The sequence below is a fragment of the Macaca fascicularis genome, chromosome 12 (genome assembly GCF_037993035.2).
Source record: "Macaca fascicularis isolate 582-1 chromosome 12, T2T-MFA8v1.1".
Taxonomy (NCBI): Eukaryota; Metazoa; Chordata; class Mammalia; order Primates; family Cercopithecidae; genus Macaca; species Macaca fascicularis.
This window is the reverse complement of record NC_088386.1, coordinates 109,137,070-109,152,989: the sequence shown is the minus strand read 5'-3', so window position 1 is coordinate 109,152,989 and position 15,920 is coordinate 109,137,070. Positions and strand designations below refer to the sequence as shown.

The 15,920-nt window shown below is 40.0% G+C and overlaps 1 protein-coding gene and 1 long non-coding RNA gene across 7 annotated transcripts in view; one reads left to right on the top strand and one right to left on the bottom strand.

The window, feature by feature from the left end:
* Window positions 1-6,386, bottom strand: part of SPAG16 (sperm associated antigen 16) — a 1,157,251-nt gene extending 1,150,865 nt beyond the window's left edge. For 4 of the 6 annotated variants that reach the window (XM_045368377.3, XM_045368378.3, XM_074010023.1 and 1 more), the window contains exon 1: window positions 6,204-6,386. In XM_045368377.3, coding sequence (XP_045224312.2) covers window positions 6,204-6,339 — 136 coding nt within the window. In that variant the 5' untranslated portion in view covers window positions 6,340-6,386. Of the gene's footprint in view, window positions 1-4,904; window positions 5,404-6,164 lie in introns of those variants that run through there. The other 2 variants (XM_065526049.2, XM_074010021.1) reach the window with 2 other exon arrangements.
* Window positions 6,387-6,609: 223 nt separating this feature from the next.
* LOC123568051 (uncharacterized) lies at window positions 6,610-15,161 on the top strand. Its single transcript, XR_006691264.2, has 3 exons — window positions 6,610-6,787; window positions 12,411-12,574; window positions 13,001-15,161. It is a non-coding gene; the product is annotated as an uncharacterized lncRNA (long non-coding RNA).
* Window positions 15,162-15,920: the final 759 nt, after the last annotated feature.

The following is a 15,920-nucleotide window of genomic DNA, read 5'->3' as shown; positions in this document are numbered from 1 at the left end:
ATTTTCTTCTGCCCCATCTGTTCCCCTCATATCTGGTTCTTACCTATCTGCACACTTGGCCTTGACTTGACACTTAATACTGTGCCTGGTTTTCTAGACTGCTCTTGCCTAGGGTAGTGTCCATGGCTCCCCTTTTCTCCCTGCCCTGAAGCCACAGCCTACAGTACCATCCAAGTTCAGACCAGGTTCTGTATTCCTAGTCATAACCTAGACACAGACTGAGGCTCCCATTTCTCACAAATCTCCATTTGCTCTGGAAGGAATTTAGTAGCACTTGTGAGTTTCATAGCATGAATTAGTTCCCTGGTATTTGGTCACCATGGGTGAACTATCTCATAGTTTCTGCACTAGCAGAGCCTGCACCAGATCCTGATACTGTCAATCTTTTCAGAAAATGGGAAAATGTAACACCCACACTGAAACTGCCAGGGAGCCCTAAGCCCATCATAGTACTACGGAGAACACAACTGCCAGAAACCTCAGTGAGACATTTTGGTTGGCCTAATGGCGCAGAGCTTGAGATGCCAACTGGTATGAGGGAGAGACAAGTAACATTCCACAAATGGACCAGAGCCAGAAACCAATGAACAATTTTCAGATGCGAGCAGCATACAAAGTACCTTACGCACTGGTCTCTTCCACTGCTGCATTTGTAGGTAGTGTTTACTGCTAGCAGCAGCAACATCTTTATAAAGAACTGGAGTGAAACATATAGCTAATTATATTTTACATGATTTCCCAAAGCTACTATAGACAGAAATCATTTTGTAATCGTTGCCATCACTGCAAAGCCAACGTACACAGAGGCAATCTAAAATCTAGCCTGGATCTTCCATGATCAACATTTTACTTATTAAGCTGAAATAAAAATACTGTGAATAGCAAATACCATAGTCTTGGTCCCTTTCTTAGGAAGGCCAGTTTAAATAACTGAATAATACAGACAAAAATGGAAGGTAGCTGGCATGCTTGTGGTCACATTCCCTTTTGCCAATTGCTCCCTGCAGTTTTTACCACACAGTCTTCATGAGGACTCAGAATTCTTATTAATATCCTATACCAGGGAGCCACTACCAATTCAACAGAATTGGTAAGAGTGGAGAAATGTACTGGCCACTACTGTTCTAGATAGCTATTGCGTATCTTCTACCTTCATCACTGGAAAATAACTTCTGTTCAGCATATAAGACTCATAGTGCTCATGGAAGCTGATGGTGTAAGTCTTTCCAACTTCTAAGCCAGGAGATCCAAAGATATGGGCTCTACATGTGATATTTCTATCTGAAAATATAAAGGCTAGAGGTTAAGATATTTATCTACAGGCTTGCTACTTCAATTACAGTCCTTGGACCAGCAGCACCCGCAGCACCGGGAAGCTTCTTAGCAACGCAGAATCTCACCCCCTTGCCAGACTTACTGAATTAGATTCTTCATTTAAAGATCCACAGGTGAGTCACCTGCACATTAACGTTTGACTAAAGGACACAGAGCGAAACACATTTTTTTTCTCTCCAAATAGCCTATGACTTTCACACAGGTAAATATCAACACCCTGGATTTAGTAACATAGTTCTTAGTCTGTCTATATGCAGGTTGTGTATCCTTTTCATTTGAATATACATAGGGTATGTATGTTCTAATATCTAAGAACCCATGCGTAAAGTTCCAGTGATAAGAAATACACTATTAGGGTTCATAACAATTACTAAGGATTTTAGAAATGTCTTTTCACTTAATACTACAAACATTTCAGAGAAGTACCATTTTATAACAGAAGAAAAAGTGGCTAACACATGTATCTAAGAGAATGCTAGTTTTAAAAAAGAAAAAGAAATCTATGCATCCACCTTTCTAAATGTTTTACTTAACTACAATGTTTAGCTTTAAAAAAAAAAAGTTAAAAACCATACAGTAAATTTTAAAAACGGAAAGGCCAGGTGCGGTGGTTCACGCCTACAATCCCAGCACTTTGGGAGGCCAAAGTGAACCATCCTGGCTAGCACAGTGAAACCCCGTCTCTACTGAAAATACAAAAAAAAAAAGAAAATTAGCCAGGTGTGGTGGCAGGTCCCTATAGTCCCAGCTACTCGGGAGGCTGGGGCAGCAGAATGGCATGAACCCAGGAGGCGGAGCTTGCAGTGAGCCGAGATCGTGCCACTGCACTCCAGCCTGGGTGACGTCTCAAAAAATAAAATACAATAAAATAAGGAAAATTTAAATTTTAATTAAAGTTATCAGTGAACATTACTATTGCAGTGAAAGACTAGACAGAACAGTTACTTAAGAAGACAGCAAACTGGTACATTGGCTCATGTCTGTAATCCCAGCACTTTGGGAGGCCAAGGCAGTAGGATGCCTTGAAGGAGTTCAAGACCAATCTGAATAACAGAGTGAGACCCCCATCTCTACCAAACACAAAAACAAAAAACAAAATTAGCTGGGTATGGTGCCGCACATCTGCAGTTCCCGCTACTCAGGAGGCTGAGGTGGGAAGATTGCTCAAGCCCAGGAGTTTGAAGCTGCAGTGAGCTATGATCATGCCACTGCACTCAAGCCTGGGTAGCAGAGCAATACCTCATCTCTTAAAAATATACTTTTTTTCTTTTTTTTTTTTTGAGACGGAGTCTTGCTCTGTCGCCGGGGCTGGAGTACAGTGGCCGGATCTCAGCTCACTGCAAGCTCCGCCTCCCGGGTTTACGCCATTCTCCTGCCTCAGCCTCCCAAGTAGCTGGGACTACAGGCCCCCGTCACCTCGCCCGGCTAGTTTTTTGTATTTTTTTAGTAGAGACGGGGTTTCACCGTGTTAGCCAGGATGGTCTGGATCTCCTGACCTCGTGATCCGCCCGTCTCGGCCTCCCACAGTGCTGGGATTACAGGCTTGAGCCACCGCGCCCGGCCAAAAATATACTTTTTTTCTAAAGGTAGCATGGTAGAGGTTAAGATATTTATCTACAGGCTTGCTACTTCAATTACAGTCCTCAGTATCTCAGATAAGGGCATCAGTCTAGTGCGATCCTCGTATTTCAGGGTCTAGAGTCCTTAATTTTGGAGTTTCAGAAAGAGTTGACTTTGGGACTCCATCCAGAGCTGATTAGCTTCACAGAACTGGCTTAAACTTACTCAACTCTCAGAAATTGCTGCCAGGGGTTGGGGAGACCTTTTCAATGGCAAGTAAACTTACACCTATCATCTAAAAAGCCAAATCCTTAGTATTAGAATGCCTAGAGAGAGGAAATAATCAAAAGCTAGAGGAGCCAGATGTCCATGTAGAGGGAGATATGTAACAAAAACAGTATCTTGAGGCTCCACTTTCCTAGGGTCCACGTATTCACTTACTCTTCCTTGAACAAAGTCTCTTTAGACAAGGAACAACAAAATCAATTAACCCTTAGCTTTCTCAGTACAAATTCATTCTGGCCTTCCAATTGGAACGGGGCAGTCCCAAATGTCTGCAGCCACACATTTATAGGCAGCCCTTCCTCACTACAATTGAAAACCTCACCCAAGTTGTGTTGATTTCTAATAAGAGATTCATTCATTCACAAAAGACAACCAACATTCCTTCTAGGTTCTGGAGATACCTACTTGACCCTTTACATATCTATCACATAGCTAAAATCTCACCTTATATTTTATAATGCTGCAAGTATTTTTCTAATGATGAGTTCTACAGAGGATTCATGTACTCCATAACTCAATTTCTTAGTGTTCTGACAATAGCTAAGAACCATGTCATGTATGTTTGTATCTCACCTTGTTGAAGTCTAAAACATAAAAGCAATGATATTCTGAGGTTCCTTAGAAGAGAAATAGGTGGCACTGTTAGAGTTAGGAGATTACAGGGAAGGGGTGTTGCAAGGTAAGAACTCTTTTTCCTGAACACAGTGTGTAAACCATCATAAAGGACATGGGACCTTTATTAATGTTCCCCCACAAGGCGGATCCTGGCTATGTTTCTGGTTTAGACATTAGTCTATTCATATTCTTCATATTTGGGTATTTAAAAGCAGAAAAGTGAGAGATTTCCTAAAGAATTCAAGTCAACTTCTTTGAAAGTCTTGCTCGGTATTGATAGCTCATTGTCTAATGTACTAGGAGCATCTGTTCAGTCATAAATAAGAGAAGTCCAGACCAAATGCAGATTAGAAGTCATTGAGTATATGTGGGAAGCACAGGACATCAGATTTCTGATTCATCTGTGCATATTGTAACTTTTATTTACCCACCACAATAGCTCAATTAAATTACCTGAAAGCAAAAACTTTTAACCAAAAGAAGTCTCACTTTAGCAACTATCATAATTGCCTTAAGAAACAATGTCAAATAACATTACACAGGCAACTCTTAATTAACCATGTGAAGAGAGCCCAGGGATACAGGAAAAATTGGTATTCACAAGCAATCCTCAAACTTCATTTCAACTGGGAGTTGAAATGACTAAACCTCTTCCCTCAGCATGGAATATAGCAAAATTAACTGGTTAAATGTTTAACTGTGTATCCCCTGACTACCCTTTGGTTAAAAGACAAAATAGTAGTCAGTCAAGCAAAGAAAGAAGAAAAGTAAATGGGTTGGATAATTCACACAGTGGATAGTAAAATCCTAAAAAGTTACAGTTGCTTATATGTGTTAAAGTTCCAGTAAGTGTGATTATTTGAAGAAGTCTTTGTAAGACAGGTTTGCAAACTGCTACATCTTGGCAGGTGGGACTCAGTGAGCTCCCTGCAAATTAAGTAAACCTGATTTTCATTGCTGAAAGTTCTGTCATGTTAAGACTCCTACCATTTATTTCACAAAGATGTTTGCAAAAAGTTACCTGATTGTGTCAATCTCATGTTAACAATTAAACTATGTGTTTATGGAAATAATTTTAATGCAAACAAAATTACAAGATGCCTGGTTACCATTCAGTAGCGAGGGCACTGATATAGATACGCTTAGGAAGAATTATGAAAATCGCTGTTAAAGAGGAATATTACTGGAAAAGACAGCCTGTTAGATCTATGAAAACAGTATAAAACCTCACTTATGACACTAAAGCACCCACATATTTCTTTCAAATTGATTTCAAGCGATTCGAATTTCTATTCCTGTAAAAGTCGTTTTGGCACCCAATAAAATACTACATATGTTCTTTAATCTTTCAACTAAATTCTTCACAGCTCTCTGTAGTGTGGATGTGTACTGAGGCTGAGTCAGGACAGGTTAATCGGCTTGTCAAAGCTCACAAAATGAATCATTGCTGGATTTCCGAAATCTTGAATTAAAGCTGGGGAGGATTACAGTTGGACAAAAAAATAAGATTTGGCAGATTTTGGAGTGTCCTTGGTATCTTTAAGAACTGAACAGATAATCATCTCTTACCGCCTGAATAAAGGACTTAGATGTCTTTTTCTCATGAACTCTCCCCATCTCCCTAGTAGGGATTAATCTATATAACTAGAGGAAGGGAGTTCTAAAGCCTTAACACAAGAAATAGTGGACCTAATTATCCACACATGGTTATTCAATTTTTCTGTTACTTCCGATAAAAATCGTTAATCACTATCTGCTTTCTTCCTAACATCTCTGAGCTGTGTAGTTCACCAGATCATTATTTGCTCAAGGAAAAAAAAAAAAAAAAAAGCAACTATACTATTATTATTATTAAATAGTCAAACTTGGAACTACCCAGGAAGATAATGCTATCAAAACTAAGCATTTAAGCATTAACTGGACAATCCAACTGGATCGTGGGTTGGGTATTCTGAGCTTCAGCTTCTAAAAGTCCAATGGCAGAGGTCCTTCCCTAGTCTCCTAACGTTCCTCCGTTGAATTTATTGGGACGGCTTTCTGAAAGATTGAGGGCTTACTTAGGAAACCCATTATTTGCAAGGAGGGTTGAAGCAATTTGTTGTGCTGCCTTAACATAAAAAGCAACCCTTCATCCAAAATGTACTGAGTGGTTACTAAGTATGAGGCCTTGGAAGGTCTCCCAACTCTTCTAACAGGTACGGGACACCCTGCGCTACTAAGGGCGAGAAATTCAGTGAGTGGCTCTCAGGAAGACTGCGGTGGCAAAAACAGCGCCTTGAAGTCCAACAAAGTCTCCTCCGGAGAGTGGCCCCAAGGCTCAAAAGGCGCCCCCAGTGGGAGGCCCTCGCCTTCCTCCCAACACCCATTACCCGACAGCGCAGCAAGCCGCGCCTCCACGGGAAGGATACGCTCCAGGTAGTAGGCGCCCTCAGCCGCCACCGCGTCCGCCGTGTCCCTCGCGTCCCCAGCTGCCGTCAAACCCATGCCCAACGCCTCTTCCAGCACCCTCACGGCGGAGCTCGGTGTCCCTCGCTGAGCAGCCATCTCTGGCGCTCCGAGCCCCCTCCACCGGCCGGCCCACAGCTGTCCCTAAGGGCAACAGCGAAGACGCTGCCCAACGGCCCCAGGCAGCTCTCGCGAGAGCCCGACATATCTCACCCCGCCCCACGGGAGCCCGGGGCAAGGAAGGGTTGCCAGGAGTCCAAGTAGCTGTCGCACTCCCGGGCCTCCCGGTTACCGTGGCAACGTTGTTGCCGTTAACGCGAGAGTTCAGGCGCAGCTCTCAGAGCGGACAAGATACAATAAACAATTGGCTTGCATTGCACCTTCCTACCCAAGCAGCTTGGTTTTCTTTCGCTTTGACCCTATAATTTCTTTCCCACTTCGTTGTCGTCTCTGAATTACCTTTCTCTTGATTCTTGCCCATTAGCAGTCCTCTAATTTCAGATGTTTGTAGATCCCCAAGTGTTCCCAGGGAAAACTACTAGAAAAGGTGAGTTCTCAACACCTAGAAGTTTTTTAAAAATGAAAAAATAAAGTTCTAGAAATCATAATTGAAAGACTGACCCAGGGGAGCTACCAGACGCTTAGCAATAAAGAACTATGGTGTTCAGCTTTGTCAAGTCCTTTCTTGTGATCTTTAATGCATTTAGCTGGGCATCTGTTTTGAGTTTGGTTCCATATACTAAGACTTGGAATAGTATTTGTAGCATTGATTCTCGCCAAGGTAAAAACAGTTGCATAAAAATTATGAGCTACAAATTTGGTCCTAACAAATGTATATAGTTGACACTTGCCCTATCATGTGTAGTCTTATTTCTATGAGAGGATCTTCCTCAGGTTATATTGTGTATGTATCAGAAGCAAATTCAAGGCCCTTTTCCTTGCAAATATTTGTTCTTTTTTTTCCCCCTTAATTTTATTTTAGGTTCAGGGGTACATGTGCAGGTAAGCTCATGTCGCAGGGGTTTGGTGTATAACTTATTTCATCAGCCAGGTACTAAGTGTAGTACCCAATAGTTATTTTTTCTGATCTTCTCCCTCCTCCCACTCTCCTCCTCAAGTAGGCCACAGTGTCTGTTGTTCCCTCTTTGTGTCCATTTCTTCTCATTATTTAGCTCCCACTTATAAGTAAAAACATGCAGTATTTGGTTTTCTGTTCCTGCATTAGTTTGCTAAGGATAATGGCCTCCAGCTCTATTCATGTCCCTGAGAAGACATGATCTCATTCTTTTATGGCTGCATAGTATTCCATGGCATATGTGTACCACATTTTCTTTATCCAGTCCATTGATGGGCATTTGGGTTGAATCCATGACTTTGTTATGAATATCAATGAACATGCATGTGCATGTCTTTTTATGGTAGAACGATTTCTATTTCTTTGGGTATATACCCAGTAATGGGATTGCCAGGGCGAATGGTATTATTTTTCATTCTACATTTCTTGATGAAAACTGGAAGCCAGTGATCCCATAAAAGCTCCCATTTATTACCAAAAGATAACAGTAACTTCCTAAGGAGGAGTTTGAGACTGCATGTGTTAGAGCCAGAGAGACAGCTTTCAGAGCCTGCTTCCATCACTTACTAGCTATGACACATTGGGCAAACTACTACTTAATGCCTCTAGGCCCTAGTTTCATCATTTGTAGAACAAAGACAACAATACTACCTACCTCAAAGTGCTATTGCAAGGGGTAAAGCAACATAAAGCATTAAGAACTTACCAGGAACATAGAAGATACTAAGAAATGTTAGCTGTTATTTCTATTAAATGTTTGATTTTGTTTATTTTTTAGAATAATCAAGGGTCACAGGTAGATATAACAGTCGGATAATTCATTCCTGGTACCTATTCTTTTACTACCCTACTCTTTGTCCTTGAGTTCTCACATCACACATTTCCTGAGTGCTCATTAAATGCAAGGAACAATTACAGGAGGCTGAAAATACAGGAGAAGAATTCTGACATTGGAGAATCCACTGCTTTTATAGAAAAGTTGCTCTTTGTTTCAGAAGAAGGCATTACCTCATCTCTCAAGGTTGTTTCCTGTAAATCCAGCCTTCACAAATGACCTGAGTAAGGAGTGGTCAAAGCCTTACATTTTTGGCATATCTAGCAAGACATGTAGGAACATAAAAGACATGAAGGAGGATCTCTCAGAACAATTACTGTTTACTTTTATTTGTTTTTGTTTGTTACAATGGCTCATCCTGACATTTTAGATGTAGTGTGTCATCTTCTACAGATGTTTGTCTCCTGCCTCTTCTGTATGACCTTAATTAAGTTCTCTGAGCCTTAGTTTCCTGTTCTGTAAACCAGAGATTTTAATACCTACCTTACTAAAATATAAAGACTAAGCAACATACGTGAAAAGCACTTATAACCATGTCTGGTATATCAAATGTTTTCAGTAAATAATCGTTAATAAAATTTGCTTAAAATATTGAATGAATATGCAAGCTTAAATTGGATATTGTATTTGTAAGAAACTTAAACATACAGAAACAATTTAAGATAAAACTTAAATATTTTTAGAAATATGGAGCACTCAGCCAGGCACGATGACTCACACCTGTAATCCCAGCACTTTGGGAGTCTAAGGCAGATGGATCACAAGGTCAGGAGATCAAGACCATCCTGGCTAACATGGTGAAACCCCGTCTCTACTAAAAATACAAAACATTAGCCGGGTGTGGTGGCACACGCCTGTAGTCCCAGCTACTCAGGAGGCTAGGCAGGAGAATCACTTGAACCCGGGAGGCAGAGGTTGCAGTGCGCTGAGATCATGCCACTGCACTCCAGCCTGGGCAACAGAGCAAGACTCCATCTCAAAAAAAAAAAAGAAATAAAGAAAGGAAGAAAGAAAGAAAGGAAGGAAGGAAGGGAGGGAGGGAGGGAAGGAGGAAAAGAGAGAAAAGAGAAAGAAATATGCAGCACTCAAAAAAGGGAAAGAGTTTAATAGGGTCATATAAAATGAATAAATTATGACCAATATCCATTGCTTAATGTAGAGGAGAAATGGGAAAAAAATCTTCTCCAAAGAGTTCAAAAACAGGAGACTTATGACTGAAAGAAGTATCATTAACTACACTCCTCAAAAAAATGAAAACCTGTAAGTCTAATTCTATGAAGTTTCAAGTAGCCAAAGTTTTAATTCAGAGTTACTAATTTGATTATATCCATTTCATGGATTTCAAAATTGGAAGTCACCCAAGATATATGTGGTTCAACTACAATTTGAAACACATTTCACAGGGACCTAAGCAGAAGTGGTTTTAAAAATTCCAATTAAAGCTACATTAACATTTTATTTTGTGAACCTTTTGGTCTCCACAATGGTCTGTAAAGCAATGAAATAAAAGCAAATATAATTTTAACAAATATAAACAGAACCAATAATTGCATTCAAATAAAAACATGATGCAACCTTTTAGGAAGACTGCTGATATCTTAAAACTAGCATGTATTTTCAAGGAACAAATTTGAAAATAAATGTGTTACATTTGAATTTTTATTCTGTTAATAACTAGTTTAATTAAAAAGAAGTGTGAATGCTTTACTAAGAAAAAACAAAAAATTCAGACCAAAGTGATTGTTTGATGATGCCTTTCCATCCTATAATATTTCCTTTTTAATATACTGCACAAACTTCCTTGGAGTGGAGAAAAAGCGCCTTAATATTTTGATGAATGAACAGCAAACTATCTACTTTCCCTTTGAATGTATTACTGAAAAATATAAATAAAGAAAACCAATGGAGACAGTAGAAATAAAGCAACAACCACAAAAGGCAACAAATTTTATCTCCTCCCAGCCTAAATGCTCCATTTATGTAAAAGTGAAATTATTTTTAAAAGCAAAACCAGAAAGGAAGCTGACAATGGATGTACTCTTTGTATTTGTAGTTTTAAAGCAGAAAATAATTACATGCAATAATATAGTAAAAGAGTATTCAATTTTCAGAAGTTATGAGCATTCATTTGCTATAGATAGAGCCCAAGTCATTCACTGATGCATCTTTTTATAAAAGTAACTATCTTATTTTCTTTCAAAACTTAACAGTAAGTGGTGGCCAATTTTAGATTTCTGAATTCATAGAAGTAGTACTAATTGACTATGGTGAAAAATTATCATTTCAAATATACAGCATATATATTTCCCTTTTTCACCAACAACCACTGAAAATTCATTTCTCTAGTATTCTGAGCCCACGTAGTTCAAACAGGGTCAATCCTCTGTCTCTGGCAAGGAACATATGTTCCAGGTTTAACCCAAAAGAATACTTCATTATTCTTGGCTACTGTGATCAGTTCTGAAGTTGGTATGTGTCTTAAAAGGAGCCAAATTAGATTTGGTAAGAATTTGTTGGAAATTTTGGGAGATTCTTACTCTGCCCCTTGGGATTTAGTTCTGGAGTTGCTCCAGCATGATTGCAAGAATGAAGAAATTATTTATCTAAGAATTCAGTCAGCATGGAAGACCTGAGTGAAGAAAGAGAAAACTTGAGCCCAGATGCAATGACTTGAACCCGTAGCATACACACATGTATTTCTTTGCTCTGTCAGCTGAGAGGGCCTAGAAGCAACAACACCCCCATTACAATGAGCACTTCAGATTTTAGATTTTAATACCATTTGCTAATTAAAAGGATAGAGGGCTCCTTGGAGAGATGGCTGGTTTTAGGGCTTGATGGGGAATAAACAAGATGAGCCTAGAGGATCTTACCATTCCAGAAAGTAAAAAAGATCCTGCCTCTGAAAAAAAATCTCAAAGTGATGGACATAGGTCAAAGGGACTCAGCAGCCAATTGTCCTAAGTGAAGCTAGGATGATTTGAGCAACCAAATTAATAAAGTAGTACTGAAGTATAACTCAAAGTATAAAATAAATATCTGTGAGTCCATACTGATACAAATAGATGATTAAATGATAAATAAATGAATGGAGAAGAATGGACAAATCTCCTGTGATGAATAATTTCAAGTAATTTATGTAGATACTCTACATTCCAGGAGATGGAACATAGCTGCACATTCCTTAAGTATAGACTACACATAGTGAGTTTCTTGTATAGTAAAATCCCAACTTGACAGTGCAGAAAGCTGATAAACACCACCTCACCCAGGTGATCAAGATTAATATCAACAGTGATAAGTCATGTTGGTATTGGTATTATGTAATGAGAATGGCATTTCATCTTTGTGATCTTTCTCCCCAGAACCTGTAAGCATGGACCAATCAAGAGAAAACATCAGATAAATCTCAGTTGAGGGAAACTACAACATACCTTACCCAGTACTTCTCAAAACTATCAACATCATTGTGTTAGTTCATTTTCACACTGCTGAAAAAGACATGCAAGACTGAACAATTTACAAAAGAAACAGGTTTAACTGGACTCACAGTTTCATGTGGCTGGGGAGACCTCATAATCATGGCAGAAGGCAAGAAGGAGCAAGTAATTTCTTACATTGATGGTGGCAAGCAAAGAGAGCTAGTGCAGGGAACTCCCGTTTCTAAAACCATCAGATCTCATGGGACTGATTCACTACCACAAGAACCGTATGGGAAAAACCACCCCCATGATTCAATTATCTCCCACCAGTTTCCTCCCACAACATGTGGGATTATGGGAGTATGCTGATAGCAATATGGACAATGAAATCCAGGCTGAGGTGATCTCAGATGGAGATGCGGAACTTGTTGGGAACTGGAGCAAAGATGAGATTTGGGTGGGGACACAGCCAAACAATATCATTCCACCCCTGGCCCCTCTCAAATCTCATGTCCTCACATTTAAAAACCAATTGTGCCTTCCCAACAGTCCCCTAAAGTCTTAACTCATTTCAGCATTAACCTAAAAGTCCACAGTCCAAAGTATCATCTGACACAAGGCAAGTCCCTTCCACCTATGAGCCTGTAAAATCAAAAGCAAGTTAGTTACTTCCTAGATACAGTGGGGTTACAGGGATTGGGTAAATACAGCCATTCCAAATGGGAGACATTGGCCAAAACAAAGGAGCTACAGGCTCCATGCAAGTCCAAACTCCAGCAGGGCAGTCAAATCTTAAAGCTCCAAAATGATCTCCTTTTACTCCACGTGTCACATCCAGGTCAAGCTGATGCAACAGGTGGGTTCCCATGTTCTTGGGCAGCTCCACCCCTGTTGCTTTGCAGGGTACAGTCTCCCTCCTGGCTGCTTTCATGGGCTGGTGTTGAGTGTCTGCAGCTTTTCCAGGTGCACAGTGCAAGCTATCAGTGGATCTACCATTCTGGGGTATGATGGACAGGTGGCCCTCTTCTCACAGCTCCCCTAGGCAGTGCCCCAGTAGGGACTCCGTGTGGGGGCTCTGATCCCACATTTTCCTTCTGCACTGCCCTAGCAGAGGTTCTCCATGAGAGCCCCACTCCTGCAGCAAACTTCTGCCTGGACATCCAGGCATTTCCATACATTCTCTGAAACCTAGGCGGAGGTTCCCAAACCCCAATTCTTGACTTCTGTGCACAGGCAGGCTCAACACCACACAGAAGCTGTCAAGGCTTCAGGCTTGCACCCTGTGAAGCCATGGCCCAAGCTCTACTTTGGTCCCTTTCAGCTATGGCTAGAGTAGCTGGGACACAGGGCACCAAGTCCCTAGACTGCACACAGCATGGGGACCCTGGAACCAGCCCTCAAAACCACTTTTTCCTCCTACACTTCCAGGCCTATGATGGGAAGGGCTGCCATGAATACCTCTATTATGCCCTGGAGGCATTTTTCCTATTGTCTTAGGGATTAACATTCGGTTCCTTGCTACTTATGCAAATTTCTGCAACTGGCTTGAATTTCTTCTCAGAAAATGGGATTTTCTTTTCTGTCACATTGTCAGGCTGCAAATTTTCCAAACGTTTATGCTCTGCTTCCCTTATAAAACTGAGTGCCTTTAACAGCACCCAAGTCACCTCTTGAATGCTTTGCTGCTTAGAAATTTCTTCTGCCAGATACGCTAAATTATCTCTCTCAAGTTCAAAGTTCCATAGATCTCTAGGGTGGGGCAAAATGCCACTAGTCTCTTTATTAAAACATAACAAGAGTCACCTTTGCTCCAGTTCCCAACAAGTTCCTCATCTCCATCTGAGATCACCTCAGCCTGGATTTCATTGTCCATATTGCTATCAGCATTTTGGGCAAAGCCATTCAAGAAGTCTCTAGGGAGTTCCAAACTTTCCCATATTTTCCTGTCTTTTTCTGAGCCCTCCAAGCTGTTCCAACCTCTGCCTGTTACCCAGTTCCAAAGTTGCTTTCACATTTTTGGCTATCTTTTCAGCAACACCCCACTCCTGGAACCAATTTACTGCATTCGTCTGTTTTCATACTACTGATAAAAACATACCTGAGACTGGGCAATTTACAAAATAAAGAGGTTTAATTGGACTCACAGTTCCACGTGGCTGAGGAGGCCTCAGAATCATGGTGGAAGGCAAGGAGGAGCAAGTCACGTCTTACATCAATGGCACCAGGCAAAGAGAGCTTGTGCAGGGATCTCCTGTTCTGAAAACCATCAGATCTTGTGAGACTTATTCACTTCCACAAGAACAGTATGGGGGAAACCACCCCCATGATTTAATTTTCTCCCACAGGGTTCTTCCCACAACATGTGGGAATTATGGGAGTACAATTCAAGATGATATTTGGGTGGGGACACAGTCAAAACATATCAATCATTAAACAAGAAAAGTGGGAAACTGTCACAACCAAGAGATCCCTAAAGAGGTATGCTGACTGAATGCAACGTGGGATCCTAGGGAAAAGAGAATATTATGTAAAAACTAAGGATTTCTGAATAAAGTATAGACTTTATTTAGTTACTAATAATGTGTCAATAATGGTTCATTAGATGTAACAAATGTACCATATTGATGTAAGATGTTCATAGTAGGGAAAACTGAATATGAGTATATGGGAACTTTCTATATTATCTTTGCAACTTATTGCTAAATCTAAAACTATTCTGAAATAAAAAATTAATTTTTAAAAAGTTGCTTGAACCTTTATTCTAGCATTTCCTTAAACAAGCCTCACCATTGACCTTTCTTTTAAAACAACAAATTCCTTTTGCTTAAGTCAGTTTCTGTTGGGCTGTCTGTCATTTGCAGTTCAACAGGACCTCCTGGTAAATTGACTCTGTGTGGAATCACCATTACTTCCATACTATTTGAAGATTTATTTTGCTGCCAAGAGTTTTTTTCTTAATCTATCTGATATACAATAACATTGTATTGTGTACTTTAAAATGTGTTGAGAGGGTAGACCTCATATTCAGTGTTCTTACCACACACAAAAAGGGCTAACATGATGTGCCTTTGTGAATTTAGACCTGAAAGTGCTATTCTCACCACACAGATGAAAAAATACAGTTTGTTTTCATACATAGGAGAAAACTGAATGGGCTACCTTTGAAGTCCAGGGCACCCTCCTCTATTTTGTTCACTTCCTCATCAGGCACTATGTACAGACTGAGAAGAGAAAGACTTCAAAAGAGTGGTCAGGACAACAACAAAGACAATGACTGGAAAGACAGAAGAATTGTGCAGAGAAGGAGGTAGATAGAAATGGAAGTCTGTTGTTCCCCTCTATGTGTCTATGTGTTTTCATCATTTAGCTCCCACTCATAAGTGAGAACATGCCACATTTGGTTTTCTGTTCCTGTGTTAGTTTGCTAAGGATAATGGCCTCCAGCTCTATCCATGTCCCTGCAAAGGACATGATCTCATTCTTTTTAATGGGTGTAAACTATTCCGTGGTGTATATGTACCACAACACCCCTGAACTTAACTTAAAGTTAAAAATAAAAAATAAAGGAAAAGCTGAGTTAAGCTATACTATCTTTGTAACTCTTCTGTAAATCTAAAATTCTATCAAAATAAAAAGTTTTAAATGTATTTTAAAAAGAAATGGAAGTCTGACTTAGGAAAGCATTATGACAATTCTAGCAGTGAACATTTAACACACATCTAATGCCCACTTTGAGCAGGGGGGACTTGCCTATGAAAATTCCACTGTTCGATATGCAGTGGGGTATACAGCAATTTCCAAGACAGTCTTGCTGGAGAGAGCCTTCTTCCAGCCATTGCAGTGTTCTCCTGATACTCAGTTGTCACATCCTATACCTGAAATACAATAGATTTATCTAAAGTATTGTATAATCCCTGATTGACTTTAACATGTCTTAGCATGTCTGCAATTATGCATATTACCAGAAAGAAGAAAGAGAGAGAAAGAGGGAGGGAGGAAGGAAGGAAGGAAAGAAAGAAGGAGAAGAATTTTTTTTCTAAGCATATAATGCTATGCTCAATTCTTTGTGGATAATGGAAAGCAGAGTTTGAATTGTTCCCTGTATAAAAGATAACTCATTTTAGCTCCTTGTCCTTCCTGGAGGTAAGAAAGCAAGTTTGGTAGTGAATAGGCCAGTTAGTACATTGCATCCAGGCTGGTCAGATCCTGGGACTGTTGAGACAGATTCTTGTGCACAGAACCACACAAATCAGAGATTCAGAAAACATGAGAGTAATGAAAGCTAAGACCCATATGTGAAATACATAAGGGTTAGTCAGATTTTAATTAAAAGTGTATTTTTTTTTTT